Below are 20,144 nucleotides of genomic sequence, written 5' to 3' on the forward strand. Positions count from 1 at the left end.
TACCAATTCTACTTTCAGCCTTGAAATTTACATCTGCTAAACTTATGCATCCACACACTCCTCTTAGAACATAAAGCAGTCTATAATTTATTATTTTATACTGAAGGAAAAAGAATTCCTTCAATTGAAAATGGAATAGCTTTTACCAATATCTTATTAACATATCTGCTAGAGGACAAGGAGCAGGAGGTGTGCAGTTACCATACTGTACCTCAGAGACAGGAGCTCTCACTGGGGAAAGCATGAGAATGGAGATGGGAAGATTCACTGTGGAAATGAGATTCTTGGGTTTTGGCACCTGAGGCTTGCTTGATGGTGAACTCCAGCAAGAAAGAATACATCTTCTGTGTATCTGATGTGTTTTTCTCTATCTGGAGTGCTTTAGTTCAGTTTCATGCTATTATGAATCTGGAGAAACTCAGCTGAAATCAGTGAGATCAGTGTTGCTCAAGTAACATGAGATGAGTTTGGCTGGGATTACTCTAGAGCTTTTCATATCTGTAATTCATTTTGGCTACAGCTCTGTTACTGGAAGTTGTTACATATATGAAGCTCAGATGGGCTCAGGAATTTTTGCTGTCATGGTATTCAGTACTAACTTGGACCACTTATGTTGGTAAAATCATCTGACCTGCCTTGTCTCTCTTTTAACGTTGCATTTCCCTGATGGTCAATGTAGAACACTCGTGAGAAGTTACAGACATATAGCATGGAAAATAATCTGATTGTTTCCTCCACCCTGCAATAACATAACAGATGTATACCCTTTGCTTTCTGGAGATCAAAGCTGTAATTTTCCATTGGCTTGAGAAAGAAATGTCATCTGAATACAGAAAACTTTTGCAGATTAGGAAATTCATCTTCACTTCCTGAAGCAGGAAGCCAGCATATGCTGTGCATTCTATGATTCAGGTTCTTGTGGGTAATGTATTTTAGCAGAGATGATTCTCTGCTGAAAGGTCCTACTTCCAAATCCCATACATGAGATAAGTGTGGTTACTGATCTCTGTGTTCCTCGTGTTTCATCTTCTGGCGTCATCTGGTAGACAAAAAAGAAAAGGTTGCTACATGGATAAGTAATGTGCAAACTGCTAGCTCATGAAGTGGACAAGTTACTCATATTGCTTTCTGAAGTCTGCATTTCTTCTTTGTTCATTGTTTTCCCTAGATTGGCTTATGCTGTTAAATGATGTATGATGTTTTTCTTCTCTTACCTCTAACTCTCTCTCTGTTTTCCACATTCTCTGAACATTACAAGTAGCAATGTGTTAGTTTACATTGGTTTTTTTTTAATCACAGACTTGGTTTTGTACCAGGATAATAGGGGAAACAGCCTGTGCGTGTTCTGTATGGACATTTACATTGGAAGTGTGTGAGGGTCATTAAAAGTGCTAATAAATAGCTCTTTTACAAACAAATTAGAGGGTTGAAATGTGAAATATCAATTCTGAGACACAAAAAAGACTGTGTTAATTTTGTTTGTATTAAGAATCCTCTATGTCTGTCAAAGGTCTTATTACATTACTTCATCTCTTCAGGTCCTTCTTACTGGAGCTAGAGGCATATGAAGTTTAAAACATCTTTTGTAATGTACACATATAATGAGCATTACTTCACAGCAGCAGTGAAGGTTTTCTGGGCTGTTGTTTACATGAATTTACTTTAAAATATTTTAAATTATGTACAGCTGTAATAAGCATTTCCAAAAACTGTGAGATGTCTGCAGAACAGACTTAACTGAAGTCAGATTGTTACAAATGAAAGAGACTGGAATATAGGAGGAAATCAAATCCTGCAATCTTCAAGTCTGAGTTTTATGTTCCTTGGATTTAAACCACTGCAGCCATCAATCAGCCTGAAACCTCTGTCACTTGGCTTTTGGTATCCCAAGTTTTCAATCTGTTCCACTGAGTGAGACAATTCTGATTGATTTTGTGCTATGTATGTGTATTTCTAGACAAACCAGAAGACTTCGTGATGCTGAACAAGAAAAGGACAGAACATTGCTTAAGACCATTATCAAAGTTTGGAAACAAATTAAATCCCTCCGGGACTTTCAGAAGTTCACTAACACACCCATGAAACTTTATTTGAGGAAGTATGTCTTGATAACACTTTTTGTAATTGATTTGCTAGCAGTGGAGTTGTAATAAGATTAATTAATTTAGAAACTTAGAATTTTGATATGCAGAAGTAAGACTTTGAGCAGTGCTGGCACTTTGAGCCTGCCGCTATTCCTTTTGAATTTGGGGAAGAGGAAAGGTTTAAATAAGTAATAACTGTAGCAGAAAGGAATGTCTACAGACTAATGAGTAATCAAAGTTACTATCTGGAATTAATGTAATTATCTGCTATCAACACTTAAGAGTATCTATGCTAGTCTTTTTAAATAAAACATACTTTTGATATAATGAAGTTAATTCCTGGAGAAGTAGCTTTCTGTTATATGTTACAGACTTAATTGTATCCCTTATGTAATTTTATGTAACATGCTGCTAATTGTTGTTTTGAAGGGAAGAGGTTGATCAGAAATCAGATGAAAAAGCATATGAAGCAGAAATCCAGGCTGAGATAAAGGAATTGCTAGAAGAATGTATGGAAGAATATGAAAAGAAAATGGAGGAGTATAAAACTGAGCTACATAACTGGAAATCCTGGAAGAAGACACAGGTTTGTTTAAATCATTCAACTTCACAGAAAAAAATTACTAGTAAATGTGTCAAAAATTTCTCCTTCTAATACAGAAAAAAAATTCAGAGTTATGTATATATTTTATGTTCAAATACATTCTGTCTGCTTAGAATTTGTCAGTCAGATAGTTGTTAATTAAAAAATATGAATGTATAAGCTTTTTGTGAGGCACTGTTTTTCTGCTACTGATTTTCAGTACTTCAGTTCTTTCTTTCAGTTTGGTAACTTTGCAGCATTTCTGTTAAATTAATTTCTTTCTTGCAAAGAAAAAGCATGGATTAACTTTGTGTCTGTGAGTGATGAAGCAGAATAATTAGGGGTGTTTCTAATGAGCTAGCAGTTGATATCATCTCGTGTAAATATGTGTTTGGGAATGCCTCACTATGTTTAGGAATGTCTGAAAGATTTAATTAATATTCTAGCCTTTCACCTTTGAAAAGCTTTATTGCTAAGAATCTGTGCTGTAGTTAAGGCCTCAGTTGTGCTTCACTGGGATATTGGGAAGTACAGGTGCTGCAGCAGCACCCTGCAACAAGATGATCTTTGAAATCAGCTGTGGCAAAATCAGGTTTGCTTTCACAGTTAGCTGGCAGTATACTGGATTCCTTGGGGTGATGGTGATTATACTTTATTATGATTATTTCCCAGCTTGAGCACCCTAGGTTTTTGAATACCAAAGAAAAATAAAGCTTAAGAAAATGCTTCAAATACTGTTTTCAAGAATCTAGTGTGTCTGCTGATACTTTTATGGAGAGTCTTTTCATGTACTCTCTATGGACTACAGCCTCTATAGAAGGCTTTAAAATATTTGAGAAGAGGCCAATATGCAGGAATTGGAAATTCCTGTTATCAGAACACAAGTGGGCACATGACTCATTAGCATCATGTAGATTCACTTGTAGGGTAAAATTAATAAGTGTAAACCTTGAAATGAAGGCAGGTAGTCATGAACATTGATCCCAATGCAAACTGTTCATCCATGCCTTCACAAATAACATTGTGGCATCTTTTTATTGTGATAGTCACAAACTATCTTGAGACTAAGAGGATTTTGCTTCTTTCCTTTTAGAATGAAATTACATTTCTTTCTTACCCTGAAGTGCCTTATTTTATTTTACTCAAAGTACTTTTCAACTTAATCACTCCTGTTGGTTTCTTACTAGTACAGATCACATGAATCAAACACACTAGAGCTAGGTGGGACTAAATAAATGTAAAAGCAAATACAGGAGCAAGAAGGATAACACAAAATTCGGCAAAGAAACATTATTTTTTAAGAACAATAGGTGAACAAGTTGTTTGGCTTCCTGCTTTAGTTAATGAGCAGAATCTGTTTGCTCTCTTTCCTCTTTTGCTGATGATGTCTTGTGAAGTGGCTTGGTGTTTCCAAGCAAGCTGTACTTCCAAGTAATCCAGAAGTCTGTGGAAGGAGGAATTGTTTAGCAGCTGTTTAAAGCTGGGCATGCATGTAAACACTGGAGTTTTGTAGCTCAAGAGATGCTGAAAGGCCTGTATTGTTCTGTTTGTTTATTCTTGTTTGGCACAAGGGAGGGAAAGGATCATTCTGCTCACGCTAAAGATATTGCTAAGCCAACAGCACTTGTGCTCCAGAGTTTGTGGCACATGTGCATTTGTTTTGTCAGTGTGTGTGCAGACAGTGCATCTCAAACAACCGTGTCTGCTGGCTGAGTAAGCTCCCTTCAATCCTAACAGGATGTACATGGTAGCTCAGGCAAGTGAGAAGGCAGCATCTAGCCAGAATGTTCAAGAAACATGCTGATTTTGAAAGTTGGTAGAGAAGATTAAGTAAATGTTTTGCTTGGAGCACATTATTATTTTGAAGCATAGGAATGGAATGTATTGCTGAATTCTGGAACTGATGCAGTCCTTTACAGTGAGAGAAACCTTTTATGTATTTGTGTGTAATACTAAAATTATACTGTCATTTTACTGTACATACACCATCTGTGTTTAGCACTTGTGAATCAAGAGAACAAGAGAAAAAATTGAAGAGATTGAAACACATTCAGAAAGAATGTTATTGTTTTTATATGCAGAAGTCCAAGAAGAAAAAGAAAAAAGATACTCTTGTAGATGAAGAATCAGAAGATCATGATTTTGGTGAGGAACGTATAAAACCCATCCCTCCTAAAATGGCCAATAGCCTGGAAATAGAGCAGCAGGTTAGAGAAAAAGCTGACAACTGCAGAAGGAAACCTGGAGAGCCTATTCTAGTTCCTGAGCTGACCCTCTCAGGAAGCATAACTCCAACTGAGCAGTGTCCTCGGTAAGATAAATGTTGGCCAGCAAATTACCTTATTTGTGAATTTCTATAATTTATTAATTGCTTGTTTATACAAGTTCAGATGCATGAGCTCACCATTCTGTTTCACCTAGTGATGAAACCTCTGCTTTTGAAGGTGATATAACTTAATTCATTTTCAAGTCACATCTAACCTTGTACATAGTGCACTTAAAAAATGCATGTCTGCACAATCCCTTTGAACCCTCTACTATTCCTTGAGCATCTGCACAGAACAGGGTGCAGATACAAAGAAGGTGGTTTCACTGCTGGCAGTACCACTCTCATTAGCTAGTCCTTTGCACAGGGTCTGTGCTGTACTCAACAAAGGGAAAAGAAAGGAATTGTATACTAAACCAGAGATTGCACTGTGGATAAAAGAAATAAATGCACTTGTTTTCTGTTACTTTCCATATTTGCACACACAATTTAACATACATCTGCTGTATTTCAGTAATTTAAACACTGCTTTGTTTTGTACTTGGTTCACAAATAGCCTCATCAGGGAATACTGCTTGGCTGTTGTACTCCCAATGACTGAAAACCTCAAAATTTTAACTTGATATAATTTTTGTGCTTTGGAGGAAGAGGGTGGAAGAGAATTTTTTTTTTCATAGATAACTTCTTTTATATGGAGTTAGTTTTTGTGGATCCAAAATTTTACTTGATAATTTTAAAATCATTTTATATTCACAAGAAGATAAAACACCTGTTAAGTAAGAGTTCTGAAGTCATTCCTGTATACTGACTTTTTTGGAGGAATACCATCCATTTTTAGGTGGGTTCTTTCTCCCCATGAGAAATCAGATTTTCATTAAAAATAAGTAATAAAAATGTTATTAAAAATGCTATGATAGCTTGTTTGACATATTTACAGAGCAGAAGTTTTGCGACGAGAGGATGTGAAGAAACGCTCAGCATTTATTAAAGTCCTTTTCAACTCCAAGGAAGTGTCAAGGACTGTTACCCGACCAATAAGTTCCGATTTTAGAGTTCACTTTGGACAGATTTTCAATTTACAAATAATCAATTGGCCAGAGAGTTTGAAACTACAGGTAGATGTTGATTTATTGCAATAACTTTTAAAGATGATATAAAATGTAATTACTCCTGCAGTGCTTGTGTTTTGCTCTGTGATAGTGTCATAAAGACTGAAAAACTTATGAAAGACCTTTTGTAAATCATCAATCTTACCCTCCTTCCTTGCTTCCCCAGTCTTTAACTTTTAACTTTGCTGCTATGTTTTTGATGCTTATGCTTTCTAGAAATATATAGTAAAAAGTTATAGTTTGGATGGGAGAAATTAAGTAATTGGGACTTGTGATTAAATATGTTAGTGGATCATCCTCTTGATTTTGGAAAAACTGATTTGTGTTGCAGATCAAATTACTAACATGGTCATCTTAAAATGTTATTTTCCACACAGTAAAACCCTCATAATGTTTACTGGAGGGGAAGAAGAAAAAAAATAATTTCTAGTAATGTCCATAACTGCACTTGACTTGATCAGCAGTGCAGTTAAATCAAGTCACTGCCAACCCCAATTCCAAGTATTAATTAATAAATGGTTCACATATGTACTTTTCAGAGTTAATATGAAACAGGGTCAGGATCCTGCTTCTCCCTTTACAAGACTCCTCTGGTTAGGTAAAACAGGTAGTTCAGGGAAAGATGTAAAAACCCCTTGTCTGCTTATTTATTTAATGCATAAATTGAAAAGGAGAAGGAAGACCATTTTCCTGGATTCAAAACAATTGAATGGAGAATCATCCATCACTCTGAGCCTGCAGCTGGCTAGGAAAGAGAGGAGCAACCTGCAGTGCTGCCAGGATGGGGACTGTGTGCCACATCTTGCCTTTCATGTCAAGGGAGAATGAGCCAGGCAGAATCTTCAGCTGATCCAAGGGAATGTCTCAAGCAGTTGCAAATTGTACAGTGATGCTCTTAAAAGCCTGGCTTTGTCAAACTTGTCTCAGGTGCACTAGAATAGTGAAGAAGATGGACTTGTAGGAAGAATTCACATCAAGTTAAGCTGCTGATAGCTGCTGAAATGTCTGCTAATTGGATATTTTAGAAAGTGAAAGGATACAATTGCCTTAAAATATTTATTTCATGCTTAAGCCATAGTAAAACCTTTTCTCTAAATACCCTGCAATATGTTTTCAGCTTCTCAAGAATGCCCATGTAAATTGTTTCTTCCGTCCCCCATCGTATATTTTTCCTAGATTTATGAAACTACAGGTATCAGCAGTACCACCCTGTTGGCTGAAGTGTTCTTACCTGTTCCTGAGACTGCAGTTCTGACAGGCAGTGCTCCTCTGGAGGAAATAGAGTTCAGCAGTGATCAGCGTGTGATGCTGGATCATGAAGGAGTTGGGAGTGGTGAGGACTCTGTCTTTCCTTAGCTCAGTGTTTCTTGTTTTGCTGGAACCATGTAGCAGTAAGAGGCTGGAGTGGGTTTCAGAATACACCCTGCTAGGAGCCTTCACAGCTTCTGTAACCGAGTCTTCCATAATTGTCGTGATTTTTATTATTGAAGTTTGCTGTGGAATTTTTATCTCTTACTAATTTTAAGCTCTGCATAATAAAAATGTGTCTGTTTATTATTTGTTGTATTGTATTAATGGAGCTTTACAAGCTATAGAAGATGTTTGGGATTTTTTGAGCATTTGAGTAATCAGGCCTCTGACACTGCAGAGCAAGCAGATACTAATCATTATAGCTCCAGTGATTTTGATGTTTTAAACCACTGAAAAACTGTCTGTAGAAGTGTATATGCAGAATTTTTTGTCCCCGTTTGCTTTGTTGGCAACCTACACACACCTTTTCCCTGAGGCTTTAGGCTGAAGATAAAACAAGGGAGAGATAGGAAAAGGGGAAATGAAGAATACATAGCGCATATGGACTTGCAAGTGTGTATAATGAATTTGAACAACATTGGGAGATGACTGGCTTGCATAAATTTGCCATATATAAACACAGATAAAGCTGAAGGAGAATAGATTAAAAAATGAGGAGGAAAAAAATAGGGTAAAAAAATCATTGCAGTAAATGTCACTGACTATGATGAACATATGTACAAATGTGTGTCAAAAGCTTTAGGACTGACTTTTCAGTCATACATAATTCTTTTGACTCTGAATTTCTGTTTTGTTAATATCAGTATGCTGAATCTGAAAAGTACCAGAAGTATTAAATGGTGTACATCTGTGGAGGAAAACAATGAGCCTTTGGCATAGCCTTTCCTTCCAGCTCACATGGAAGGCCTTTCTGTAGGTGTAATGGAATCTTTCACTCATTATTTTAGAACAGAGTTCTTCCCCACAGCACACAGCAGAACCATGGTTCCACATGAACCTTTTTATACAAAGGCACAGGTTATTTGACTACTCATTTTCTGGAATATTTTTAAATATATTAAGATGCTCTGTTTGAATGCATAAATACTACTTTGTATTTTTCCCCTTTGATAGGCGTGTCCTTTTCATTTGAAGCTGATGGTAGCAACAAAATGACTTTCATGACCTCTGGGAAAGTATCCAGTAGTGTCTCTTGGGCAGTTGGAGAAAAAGGAATCCCCTTAATTCCTCCAGTATCTCAGCAAAACACAGGCATTCCAAGGTAATAAGACATGAATTTTCAGTGATTCATGGGAAACTGATTGTACTAGTATTAAAAAAAAAAGATTTCATAATCAAGACTTTAAAAAATCTTTTTCCTCATATTTAGATATTTTACTTTGTGCTGTAACCCTCTCCAGATATCTTAGGGTACATGTATTTGATAAATGTATTTTAATTAGAAATTATACTTTTTAGCCTATTATTTCTAGAAAATTCAAACTAATTAATTCGATTTTATGATTTTCTAATAGAGAGTGAATATATTGTCAAGGAACCTTCCTGTAATTATTTTGCTGAGAGCAGAAACTCCACTTCTTTCTTATCTGAAGTGCATTTGGAGAGGCTATGTCTGATTTGCCCTGAGGCTGCAAGTTGGTTATTGTAGATTATTTGTCCATTTTGTTGCTTTTATTTAATTCTGTAACGTTGAAGAGATGATACATAAAGGCTGCTTTTGTAACATCCTTAGGCACCTTCACTATAAACCCTTAAAATTTTTCCCATAGTTATTAATACTGAGCAAGTATGAGTACTTCTTCCAGCTGATTAATTTGTCAGGTTTTTTTTTATTTAGAGGCTAGACATTGGCTTACAAATCATTCTGTTACTATTGTTAACCAAGCTGCAGCCATTCAAGTACTTTGCTGATCAATATATCAGTATCTGCTGACTTCAGTGAAAGCAGAATAGATGAGGTCAAAATGTAAAGATGGATTCCCAATAGCTAACTTTAACTCTGGAGACTAATCACTGTAATAAATGGAAAACTGAAGAATTTCAGAAGGAAGTTTTCTGTGAAACACTCTTCTTTGAAACACCTTGTGGAGATGAACAGCTCTCTGTGACTTTCCATTGTCTGTTGGGAAGGTTAGAGACAGGATTTTCATGACTAATGTTAGCTTTTGCTGCCCGTTCCTGCTTTATCTGCTGCTCCAGTAACTGCTGGGTATTTGTTTGTAACCAAGCACAATACAGACCTATAAGTTTTAAATTTTTCTTGAAAGTACTCAAGTTAAGTAGAGATGAAAGACAAACTAGCACCCCTAACATGAGAAGGGGCAACATCCTCTGCAGTGGTATTTGGCTAATAAATAACACACATATTGTGTATTGGCCTTATGTGTCAAGGTTTGAGTAGCAGTGAGCCTTCAGAGGTGGCTCCTGTGAGAAGATGCAGATGGCAAGCAGGGCAGTGTACAAATGCCCTCCAGACTACCTACCATGCTTCCTTGAATACAAGAAAGTGAGTGGGAGCACCCAGAGGATAAAGACTTGGGACTGGTAGCTACAGGGAGGATCATAAGTGGTGCTGCATCACAAGAGAGAAGGCTGCTAGGGTTTCCCAAGTGTCCTCTCCAGGCAGCAGGCAGTCTGGACGTGGCAGGCAGAGCAGAGTGCTGGCAGCAGTCCCAGACATGGTGAGGGGATGATTCAGGGTCTGTGCAGAAACAGCGAGGAGGGGGCAGAGATGTGGACTGAAACACAGAGCTGAAAGCACTGTCCAGGAGGAGAGGTCAGAGACAGGAGCTAAGATACAACACAAGCAAGGACTGTATGTCTGAGACGTTCTTTGTCAAAATTTTTATGTTACCTTTCACTGTGTGAGGCAATTTATCTTCTTACTTGCAGCAACATGGAATAGCATAGGTATATCAGGAGTATATCAAAAAGCACCTTATTAGCTGTATAAAAGTTGTCTTCCATCTTTTCCTTCATATTTCCCATTTACTTTGCTTTGTGATTGATCATTCCCTCAGTTTCATAGTTACAGCTAAGAACTGTGAACTGGAATCTACTATTCTGGTTGTGGGGAGCTTTTTGGGTTTTTCTAAGATTGTTTTAAATACTTTTTTTATATTGCTGAATCAAATGTGCTTTAGGTGTAAGTTGTGTCAATTCTATCTTTTTAGTGCTTTAAAAAATATTGATGCAATTGCATCCATTGGCACATCAGGCCTAACTGATATGAAGAAACTAGCTAAGTGGGCAGCTGAAGCAAAACTTGATCCCAATGACCCAAACAATGCAGCTCTGATGCAGCTGATCATGGTAAGTGGTGTTTTCAGAGCTGAGGGGCTGCTGGGGCTGTGGAGCTCCTGATCAACAGAACCTCCCCAGGCAATCTGCATGCATCCAGGGAGGTAGCAGCATTTGAATTTGTGATGGACATTCTTGTGTGAATGTTAAGAAGCAAAATATCTACTAAAATATGATTAATGCATTTAGTACTGGGTTGTTTACATATTAATGAATATGATTTATTAATTAATTCAGTAGTGGCAAAAATAGGTGTAATGGAATGTGCATACAGATCAGTTAATAAATTAAAAACAAAATATGGATTTTGAGTTTGTTGTTTCCTTAAAATACATGGGAATTTCCAATGTACTTGTGTGGTACTAGATAAGAAGCTGCTCATTAATGAGGATTGCACAGAGATCTCAGGTTTTGTAGAGGCTTCAGCTTTTCTAAACAACAAATTGAGGAGCTGTTTACATAGCTGTTTAATTTACATGGCTGTTTATTTACATAGCTGTTTAATTTACATAGCTATTTAAAAGCTGAAGTTCTGTAAATGGGTCTCCCTTACTGTACAGTTTCCTAGGTTACTCTGGCATGTTATAGTTTTCATACTCTCTGATCTTTTGTTTATGATACAAGGAAAAAGAATTTTATTACATTCTGTAATGTATAATCTCATATGCTTTGCTCAGCAAAACACTGCTATAAAATACTTGGTGTTTGGTCTGTGTGATCCATCTTTATTGCTTTTGCTTAAAATGAACATCCTTGCAGTATGCATGCAAAACTTATAAAGGCTATTTTATAGATTTTTGTCACTTTGTATGAAAAAGTTCATATTTTTGTTACTAATTTAGATTACTACAAGCGGAGAGGCACACGTTCCTGATTTCTTCAGATTGGAACAGTTGCAGCAAGAATTTAATTTTGTTTCTGATGAGGAGTTTAATAGATCAAAGAGATTCCGACTGTTGCAGCTCAGAAATGAGGAGGTGGCAGAGTTCAGAAACTACAAGCAAGTCCCTTTACATGAACGAGAAATCAGTGAGAAAATCTTCCAGGTAGAATGTTTTCTGGAATACTTCTTTTCTAGTTTAAATGCTTATGATATTTGACTTGCTGTTAAGTCAAGTGTTTCTTTAAAGAATGTAAAGCTATGCTGACATGAAAAAAAAAAATATTCCTTCAGTCTTTTCTAGTGGTATTTTCATCTAATTAATCTAGCTTCCTTCCAAGACAATATTTCCATAGCCATACTTCATTCAGAGTTAAATAAAACAGAAAAACTGCTGTAGGCAAAAATGTTATGAGTTAGTAGTTTTCGTTAAAGTTGAGATACTTTTTTAAAAAGTGATTTTAGATATAAAAAGGTAATTTAGAGATAATTCAGGTTTAGGCCTATTAGCTTTTGAGCCCTTTTTTGGGGGAGGGGATGACTATTAGAAGCAATGACTCTAACAAGAATTAAAACCTTTTTTTGTTTCCTTAGAGCCTGTGTTACAGATATTTCTGTTTTAGTACATTGCTCCAATTAGCTTACCTTGCCCTTGCCTGTCTGTTAATTACCTTATTGAAATGCAATGTGTGCAATTTTTTATTTGGATTATACTTCAATTATTTTTATCTCAACTCTGTTATTACTGTTAAGTCATGCATATTTTTTTTGTTCTTAGCAATTCATGTAGCTAAGGAACATTTTAGTATGTTCATTGGCTTAGGAGGGTCAGAGTCATCTCAGATTCTGGCAAACACTGTTTCATCCCTACTTCTTCTGACATAGATTTACTTGAAAAATTCTTTTTTTCCTTTCTATTGTATGATAATATTTTTAAAAGATATTTATTAATTCAGACATATCTCTTTGCAATAAATATTATTATTTTTGTAAGTTTAGATTAGTTCTGTATCTTTTATTTAAAGATGCACCACATGTTTGCTGCACCTTTCTGATCCAGTTCATTTTATGGGCTATTTTCATTCATTTTATGTAACCATTCAAAATTTGAAAACCATAGTTAAAGAATTATTTTGATGGAGGTTTGTTGGTTTTTTCCATTAAGATAAATTGGATAAACCCATGATTGCCATTCCAAGTTTATTTTATGTGCTGTGATCTTCAAAATTAAGTTTCAAGTGATTTGTTCCCAGTTGATTTACTAGCTGTTTGGCAAAAAGGTCTGGAAGTTTGCAGAATCATGGAAATACTATTTGTAAAATATTCTCTGGAGATCATCTGGTCCTGCTTTCCACTGAAGTGGTGGTACTGTTGCCAGCACTAGATGAGGTCAGCTGTTTATTTGTCTAGCCAAGTCTTGAAAACCTCTAAATGGGAGACTCTACTGCCCCTTTGGATAACCTGTTCCAGTGCTTCGTTATCCTTCCAGAGATTGTTCAAAAAAAAGAAAGAAAAAAGTCACATCCAACCTGAGCCTTCCAGGTTGTGTTTAATGGCTGCTTTCCCTTGTTGTACTGTCTGGAACTAGAGAGATGATTTTGACACCCTGTCCTTTTGCCCCTCAAAGAGTTGTGAGCAGATCCTGCATTGCTCATTAATCTCTTCCTCACCAGCCTGATGAATTTGATCACCTTGCCCAGTGCAAGAAAGACTCTGAAACACTGGAGCAAGTCCAGTACAGAGCTATCAGAATATGTGCGCTGCTGAAGCCATGACCTACAGGGAGAGGCACGAAGGACTGAGGTTGTTTTTGCCTAAGCAGGCAAGGCTTGTGGGACTTTCTTACTGCACCCTTCAGGTACCCAGTGGTGCAGGGAAAACAGAGAGGGACTCATCCTAGAGGTGAGATGATGATAGACACAAGTTACTCCCAAAGACATTGCAGTTAAACATAATGAAAACATTTTTCACAAAGGACGTGTTCAAGTTCTTGAGCTCATTGTCCATCAAGTTTGTAAAATTGCCATCTCCAGAGATACTGAAAATCCAAGGCCCTGAGCATTCTAATTGGAGTTGTTCTGATTCTGAGAGTTTGGATCAGATGGCCACCAGAAGTCTCTTCAAACCTACATTAATCTAAGATTCTGACCTCTTCTTGTAGGTCATGTCCTCTAGGCCTCTTGCTGTGTTAGTAGCCCTTCAGTGGATCCCATCCATTGTCTCCAAATGCCTCTTGAATTGGCAGCTGCAGACTGCCTGCAGTATTTCAGGCATGCCCTCTGCGGTGTCAGGCTGGAGAGGATGGTAGTTTCCCTTTGTCTGTAGGACATGCTGATCCTTATCTATCCTGTGGTTTGCCTTTTGCCAAAAGAACATGTCACTGGTTGCCATTAAACCCACACTTATTTTAATATGGCTGTTATTCTTCTGATTGATTTCCAGACTGTGCCAGTGCATGAAATTTTTTGGCCCTCAATGCAGAATTTTCCCTTTTTATAATTGAGGCTTCAGTTGTCATAGTTTTAAGTCATAAAGAGCCCTCTGAACTATGGTTCAGTCACTCACATTAACCACTCTTCCTAATCAAGTATCCTTGGCTAAATTGCTGTCAGTACACTGAGTTTCCTCATCCAGGTCACTTGTGAAGAAATAGAATATTATCAATCCCAGGGGCCCTTTGCTTTTTAGAGGACACTAATTAGACATTGAGCTGTTTGTTCTTACTGTTAGAGCTCAGACCTGAAGATTAATTTTACTGAGTACTTTTACATAACTAGCTGTGGTTCTGAAGCCAGTGTGATTCTCAGATCCTGGGAGAGCCTCTTGTAAGCTCTGGTTTTTGCTTGAAAGCTGAGTGTTACCTCCAGCCTTTTCTTATTTTATGAGACACTTTCCTAAACTTGTGAATAGAAGTTGCATCTCTCAGTAGAGCTTTCACTGTGGTCCATCTATCTCTCACAGCCCTGAGAGATATCCCACCAACATACTTCTCCCTAAGAACCAAGTGCAGTTCTACTCACCAAGTGAGTTTTACACCCTATGAAAATAATTAATAATTACTAATTATTTGGAAAAGTACTTAATAGTATTAAAACACAGTTCAGATTTCTGACCATCTTCCAAGAAGACTGCATCATTTCTGTTTGTAAAGAACTCTTCCTGTTAAAGCAGCAATAAGTGAAGCCACTTCCAGTTCAAATGGAATTTCAGTTTATAACAGCAGGTCAAAGTTCAGCTTTCAAAGAAGAAAGGGAAATTGTCAAGTTATTCATTGTAATTTAAACCACATGAATCTTGTAACTGAATGGTATTCTTGTCTCTATTAATGAAAATTTAGCATATGTTGTATACACTAGCATTAAAAATAGCTTTACATGAACGAGAAATAATTCACAAACTACTCAAACTTCACTCTGCTGTGGTTTTCTGTGGTCCATACATTATTATTAAGGAAATACTTAGCATTTTTTCTTATATGTGATAAAGCATTGAATATATATTGAAGCACAAACTGTAATAAATATCTTTAGGACTATGAGAAGAGAGTGCAAGAGAGGGATGTGATTGACAGCAAAAACTACCTAGATTCACACAGAGCAGTTGTTGCCAACTATCTGCAGAAGGTAAGATGCTAAATATGTGCTTCACCATATTCCTGTCGGCTGTATGTTGCTTTTGTGCTTGGATACTTTGTTTCCTTGAATATTAAAACCTGATTCATCTCTAAATGTGACCTACAGACATCTAAAATTCCAAGTTAGGCCTGAAACTGGAGTAATTGAACAACTGGAGGTCTGCGTTATTTAATGCTATTGAGAATGATGCAATATACAAAATGACAAGCCATTCTGTGTATTTCTGTCAGTTCTGTAAATTCTTCTTTGCTCCATGCCCCAGAGTTTTATACTGTTGAGTCCCAGGAATTCAGTGATTTCCCTCCTCACCATTTTCTTTGTTGTAGGCTGTGATGCTAAGAACTTAATTAGCTCCACGAAAGTGGCCCTAATCACTTCTAAAAATCATTTAATGTAATACACAGAGTGTTGTTCTGCAGCCTAAGGCAGAGGGCATATCATCTGTCACATTTACCTTCATTGTGGTATTACAGTAACATCTTCCCTTATATTGATTAAATTAATTTTTCTAGTTTTCATTATATTAAGATGACATTCTCTTTAATCCTTAGGGAAAAAGAAGGAAAATATTCATCATCTAACCAAGAAAAGTTTACAATTTCAGACTGACAAAAAAGCAAGTGTGAAACATGGCTACCAGTTTCTTACCAGTTGTGTAAATATCAAAAAGTGTATCAAATCCTAGCCTGCCAGCAAAACATGAAGTATGATGATAAGGTTGAATTAAAGTAGGACAAAACAAATTATTGGTTAGAATGCTTCATGAAAGAAGAGTAGGGAAAAAAGTGTTTAAATCTTGCAGGCAACTGCCAAAGTCCAGATTCAATATGAGTATAAAAATGATTTTTGACAAAGCTGTCATGTCTGTGTCAGCCCCATATGTTTTGCATGGCACTGAACATAAGGGTTTTGCAGCACACTGAATAGTAATGGAGTAGTACAGAATAGCATACATTATAATACCTTTGTTTGCCTCTTTCTTAGATTAAATACAAGTAGCCTTTTTTAAAACAGTACTTGGATACTTTACATTTCTGTAAATTGTCAGATGGGCTAGAAAATTAGATTTCTTGTATCAGAACTGAAATTCAATTCACTCCAAAATGTGATCTTTATATGTGTATCACTTCTGATGATGTACTAGCACAGAGTATAAAGCCACTACTAGCATTAGTGCTAAGAAAAAAGGATAAAGGCAATATTCTTTCAGTCTGCTTCCACATACTCGTTAGGAGATGAGGGAAGACTTTTATCTCTGTGCTTCACTCTATGACCTCAACAAAGATATGTAAGGAACTAAGAATTTTAAACATTTATTTGAAATCACAGGATATTAATGCAGGCTTCACCAGTTCAGTAGCCCAAAGTATTTCTTTTGATCCACATAACTGGTGCCATAAAGATTTCTCTACAGGCTTTTTTGCAACTTCATTTAGATGTGGAAAATAGATGTCTGTTCATGTCATTTGTTTCTGTAATTGTTTCTGATGGTGAGCTGTAAGCAGATAAAGGCATAATTTTTGATTGTATATTTTCATATATTCTTCTGTCAATCTAGCCAGTCTGTTTCTAGAGAAGCATTGTATTGGTAAAATGAGCTGCTCTTACATTCTAACGAAATAGCTGGAGGAAAGAAATTTTTCTTTCAACTGTGACCCTCATAAAATTCAGAAAAAATGAAGAATATGTATGTGGATGTTTTGTTTGTGTTTAACAATCAGAATGCAAATATTGGCAGTGGGTCTGGGTTAGAAATGCACTTCTGTCCCTTCTCCCTCCCCGTTCACAGGTTCGAGAATCAGTAATCAAGCGTTTCCTCATAGCAAAGCACCATTTCATTCTCTCTGACCTTGTCAATGAAGAGGAGATTCCAGGCCTGGGGTAAGGACCTATCTTTATTTGTTCCAAATAAAAGAAATTAATGTAAAACCACCTGCTTTTTAAATTTCTGTTTTACAAAGTGTGTTGATGTGACTAACTGGTGTGACTCTGTGTTTAGTATAATAGATAAACTTGCAATCACTGTGTACACCTCTGCCAATACAGTTTATTGATAAACACCTCTGTGTACACCTCTGCTAGTACAATGCATTGATAAACAAAGTGTAGTAAAAACTTCTTTAAGAAAAAGCTTGGTTTTGACAGAAATAAAGTGGTAGCATGTAAATAAGATATAACAGGATATGATGCATTTCTGATGAGCTGAGCATAGTCCAGCTGGTGCCAGATTGAATATTTCCAATTTTCAGGCAAGTATCACAGTTAGTAACACTATTACTGACTGGTTCTGTAGGTGATGCCTCCTTACAGTCAGTGCCTATAACCTATAAATAATGTGCAATAGATTTTAACTGTAATTTTCTTTGTTTTACTTCCCATATACTTCTGATGCTGAATGTTGTCATATGCTGTTTATGTTCAAAAAAATATGAGTTTGGAAATTACTGCTTTTCTCTTCTAAGATAATTGTTTCTTTTATTACATGAGCACTTTCTTTAGATTTTTGTTTCAAATCACATACCTATCAATTTTAACATATATCAGTCATCCCAGCATCGATGGTTCTTAGTGTTGTTCACTTAAAATCTGTGTAAGTAAACAAGTTGTGAATCTTATTTTTTTCTTTCATGTAGAAGTTGCTTCTGTTCACTCTAAGCACAGCACCCTTATACAGTCAAAGTGTTTTCCAACCAGCTGTATAAATCTAAACAGTCCCATCTGCTGGAGACACAGAGACTTGCTCTCTTACAAGAGGCTTCATGCTTGGTTTTAGTTGATGTTTTCACACCACAGTAGAGAAACATCTGAACAAAACTACAATTCGCTTTTTGTTTAGAATCAAATGCTTCATTTATATTTTCTCTCATAATGAATCCTAATTCATATTGTATTCTATTTGTGAAGATTTATGGTTACTGAATTTAAAATACACCGTGGCTTGTTTAATATTCACTTACTGGGATATTTCAGTAACTCATGATTTTGTGTTATTTTAACAGTAATTGCTGTGGGGTCTTTATTTAAGGAAGAAATACCATTAGCTATCAGTTTTTAAATGTGTCTTTTGAATGTCTGCAGTTGATAGCAATGATGTAAACATTACATACATCTGCATACATGAAGCACACATCTTCATTTTATTTTTTTCCTGTTTTTCTTTTTTCCTTTGGTTCTGCTTTGCCTTGGGTTATAAGTTCTGAGGGTCCAGGGTATGTTGTGGTGTATTGATTCTGCTTCCTCCCTGTAGCCTGTTATTCAGTGTACATAGCTGTGTAGAGAGATGCTTTGCCTCTTCTGTACAGTGCTTATCCTCATCTGCTAGATCCCTTGTTTATAGCACTGTAGTTTACATCTGTCTTGAAGCTGTGTAATTGTCTTTTTTGCACCTAGCATAGTTTTGGGGGGAAAAAACCAAACAACCAATCTTTTTTGCACATTGATGTTATAATTCCTGAAATATAAGACAGAACTGGATTAGTGCAGTACTAACAATTGCAACATTTTGACAGTTCAGAGTGTTTTGTTTGGCACTAGCAGGAGCAAATACTTCCTTTTCATGTTAGTGCATAATTTTCATGTGTGTCATGGTAACACTGGAACGCTGGATTCTATGCAAAACTGATAATACCTGGTTTATGATTATTAGCCTTTTGGGACTCGGCCTCTTTAAACTGGCAGAGCCAAAACGACCATTAAGGCCAAGAAGAAAAGAGAGGAAGAAGGTCACAGCACAGAATTTATCAGATGGAGACATAAAACTGTTAGTGAACATCATCAGAGCCTATGATATTCCAGTGAGAAAACCAGTGATGAGGTATGTTTAAAAGCTTCTTTCCAGTACAGATTCATTTTCTGGCTTCTACTGTTTTGAAGACAGATGAAGCAACAGATGTTACAATTCAGCCATGTGTTTGTTTGATTCTCATGATAAAATCATGCATATATACATTTCTCTTTTTACAGATGATGATAAAGGACTGATACTTTGTAAGTTTGTAGATTAATACAATAATTTTTTAGTAGCTGTGAAATTCAAGACATGTTTTACCAGAAACTGTCAGAAAGATCAGTTACAGCTTTGACAGCATTATACCTGTGGTAATGCCAGATGAATTATCCCTTAAGGAAGCTTCTTGATGATACTCAGGGAAATTTTAATTCATAATATCTTAATTAAATACCAAAACCAAATATTAAAAAACTCAGTTCTTCACTGTGAGGTACTATATTTGTCTCCTGAATGCAGCATGTTGATCTTCTCCTTGATGAACCATTTAAGTTAATAGACTGAGCCTAATGTGGCTCTAATTCTAAAGGTGACCTTTACACTCAGGCACATTAGGACAATGCCTGCACTGCATGGTTGTGTGTCATGTAGAGACCCTGAACAGTCTGCTTCAGCTCCAGAAGCAGTGTATTAATGTAGTGTTGACTCTCTCCCCCCCAAAATTAATACACCTTGCATTTAACTCAGAGGTATTTCCAAGCTGGCCAGTTACAGAATTCAACATTGTCAGCTGTTCTTTCTCTTACTGTATTAGAGGTTCTGCTGCACTCTGTAAATAAGTTGATACTGAGAAAAGCAATTCATTGACAGGAAAAAGAAGATGGAAAATTCAATTCTTTACCAAAATTACAAAAATAATTAAAACCCCATCCAGTCTTTTGCATTTTATGACATCTTATTTTGAGCTGTTTATATGTGCATAGTTACTCTTTTATGGTCTATAATGTGGTCTTACCACAAAAAAAAAAAAGTTACGTGGAAGTGCTGTAAAAATAAATGTTTAACATATATAACATATATTGTCTTTCACTTCACACGCAAATCTGTAATATTCATATGAATTATTTTTTGCCATAGAGGCCTTGCATGAAAACCATGAGATCTACACTGCTCGTGAATTCTGCAGGGATTCAAGTGCTTGAACTTAAAAGCTTGTATCTCAAAGAGATTGTGTGGGGTAGGCAACAAA

The 20,144-nt window shown here is 36.3% G+C and overlaps 1 protein-coding gene across 2 annotated transcripts in view; it reads left to right on the plus strand.

Annotated features, from left to right (window-relative positions):
• The window catches only part of LOC131556659 (complement C1q tumor necrosis factor-related protein 7), a 114,631-nt gene that overhangs the window by 78,334 nt on the left and 16,153 nt on the right, over positions 1–20,144 (plus strand). For both annotated transcript variants that reach the window (XM_058803435.1, XM_058803431.1), the window contains 11 exons: positions 1,958–2,098; positions 2,514–2,670; positions 4,749–4,978; positions 5,871–6,048; positions 7,219–7,375; positions 8,467–8,614; positions 10,527–10,665; positions 11,496–11,699; positions 15,064–15,156; positions 16,958–17,049; positions 18,815–18,982. In XM_058803435.1, the coding sequence (XP_058659418.1) occupies positions 1,958–2,098; positions 2,514–2,670; positions 4,749–4,978; positions 5,871–6,048; positions 7,219–7,375; positions 8,467–8,614; positions 10,527–10,665; positions 11,496–11,699; positions 15,064–15,156; positions 16,958–17,049; positions 18,815–18,982 (1,707 nt within the window). The remainder of the gene's footprint in view (positions 1–1,957; positions 2,099–2,513; positions 2,671–4,748; positions 4,979–5,870; positions 6,049–7,218; positions 7,376–8,466; positions 8,615–10,526; positions 10,666–11,495; positions 11,700–15,063; positions 15,157–16,957; positions 17,050–18,814; positions 18,983–20,144) is intronic.

Source organism: Ammospiza caudacuta, chromosome 4, assembly GCF_027887145.1.
Source record: "Ammospiza caudacuta isolate bAmmCau1 chromosome 4, bAmmCau1.pri, whole genome shotgun sequence".
Classification (NCBI taxonomy): domain Eukaryota; kingdom Metazoa; phylum Chordata; class Aves; order Passeriformes; family Passerellidae; genus Ammospiza; species Ammospiza caudacuta.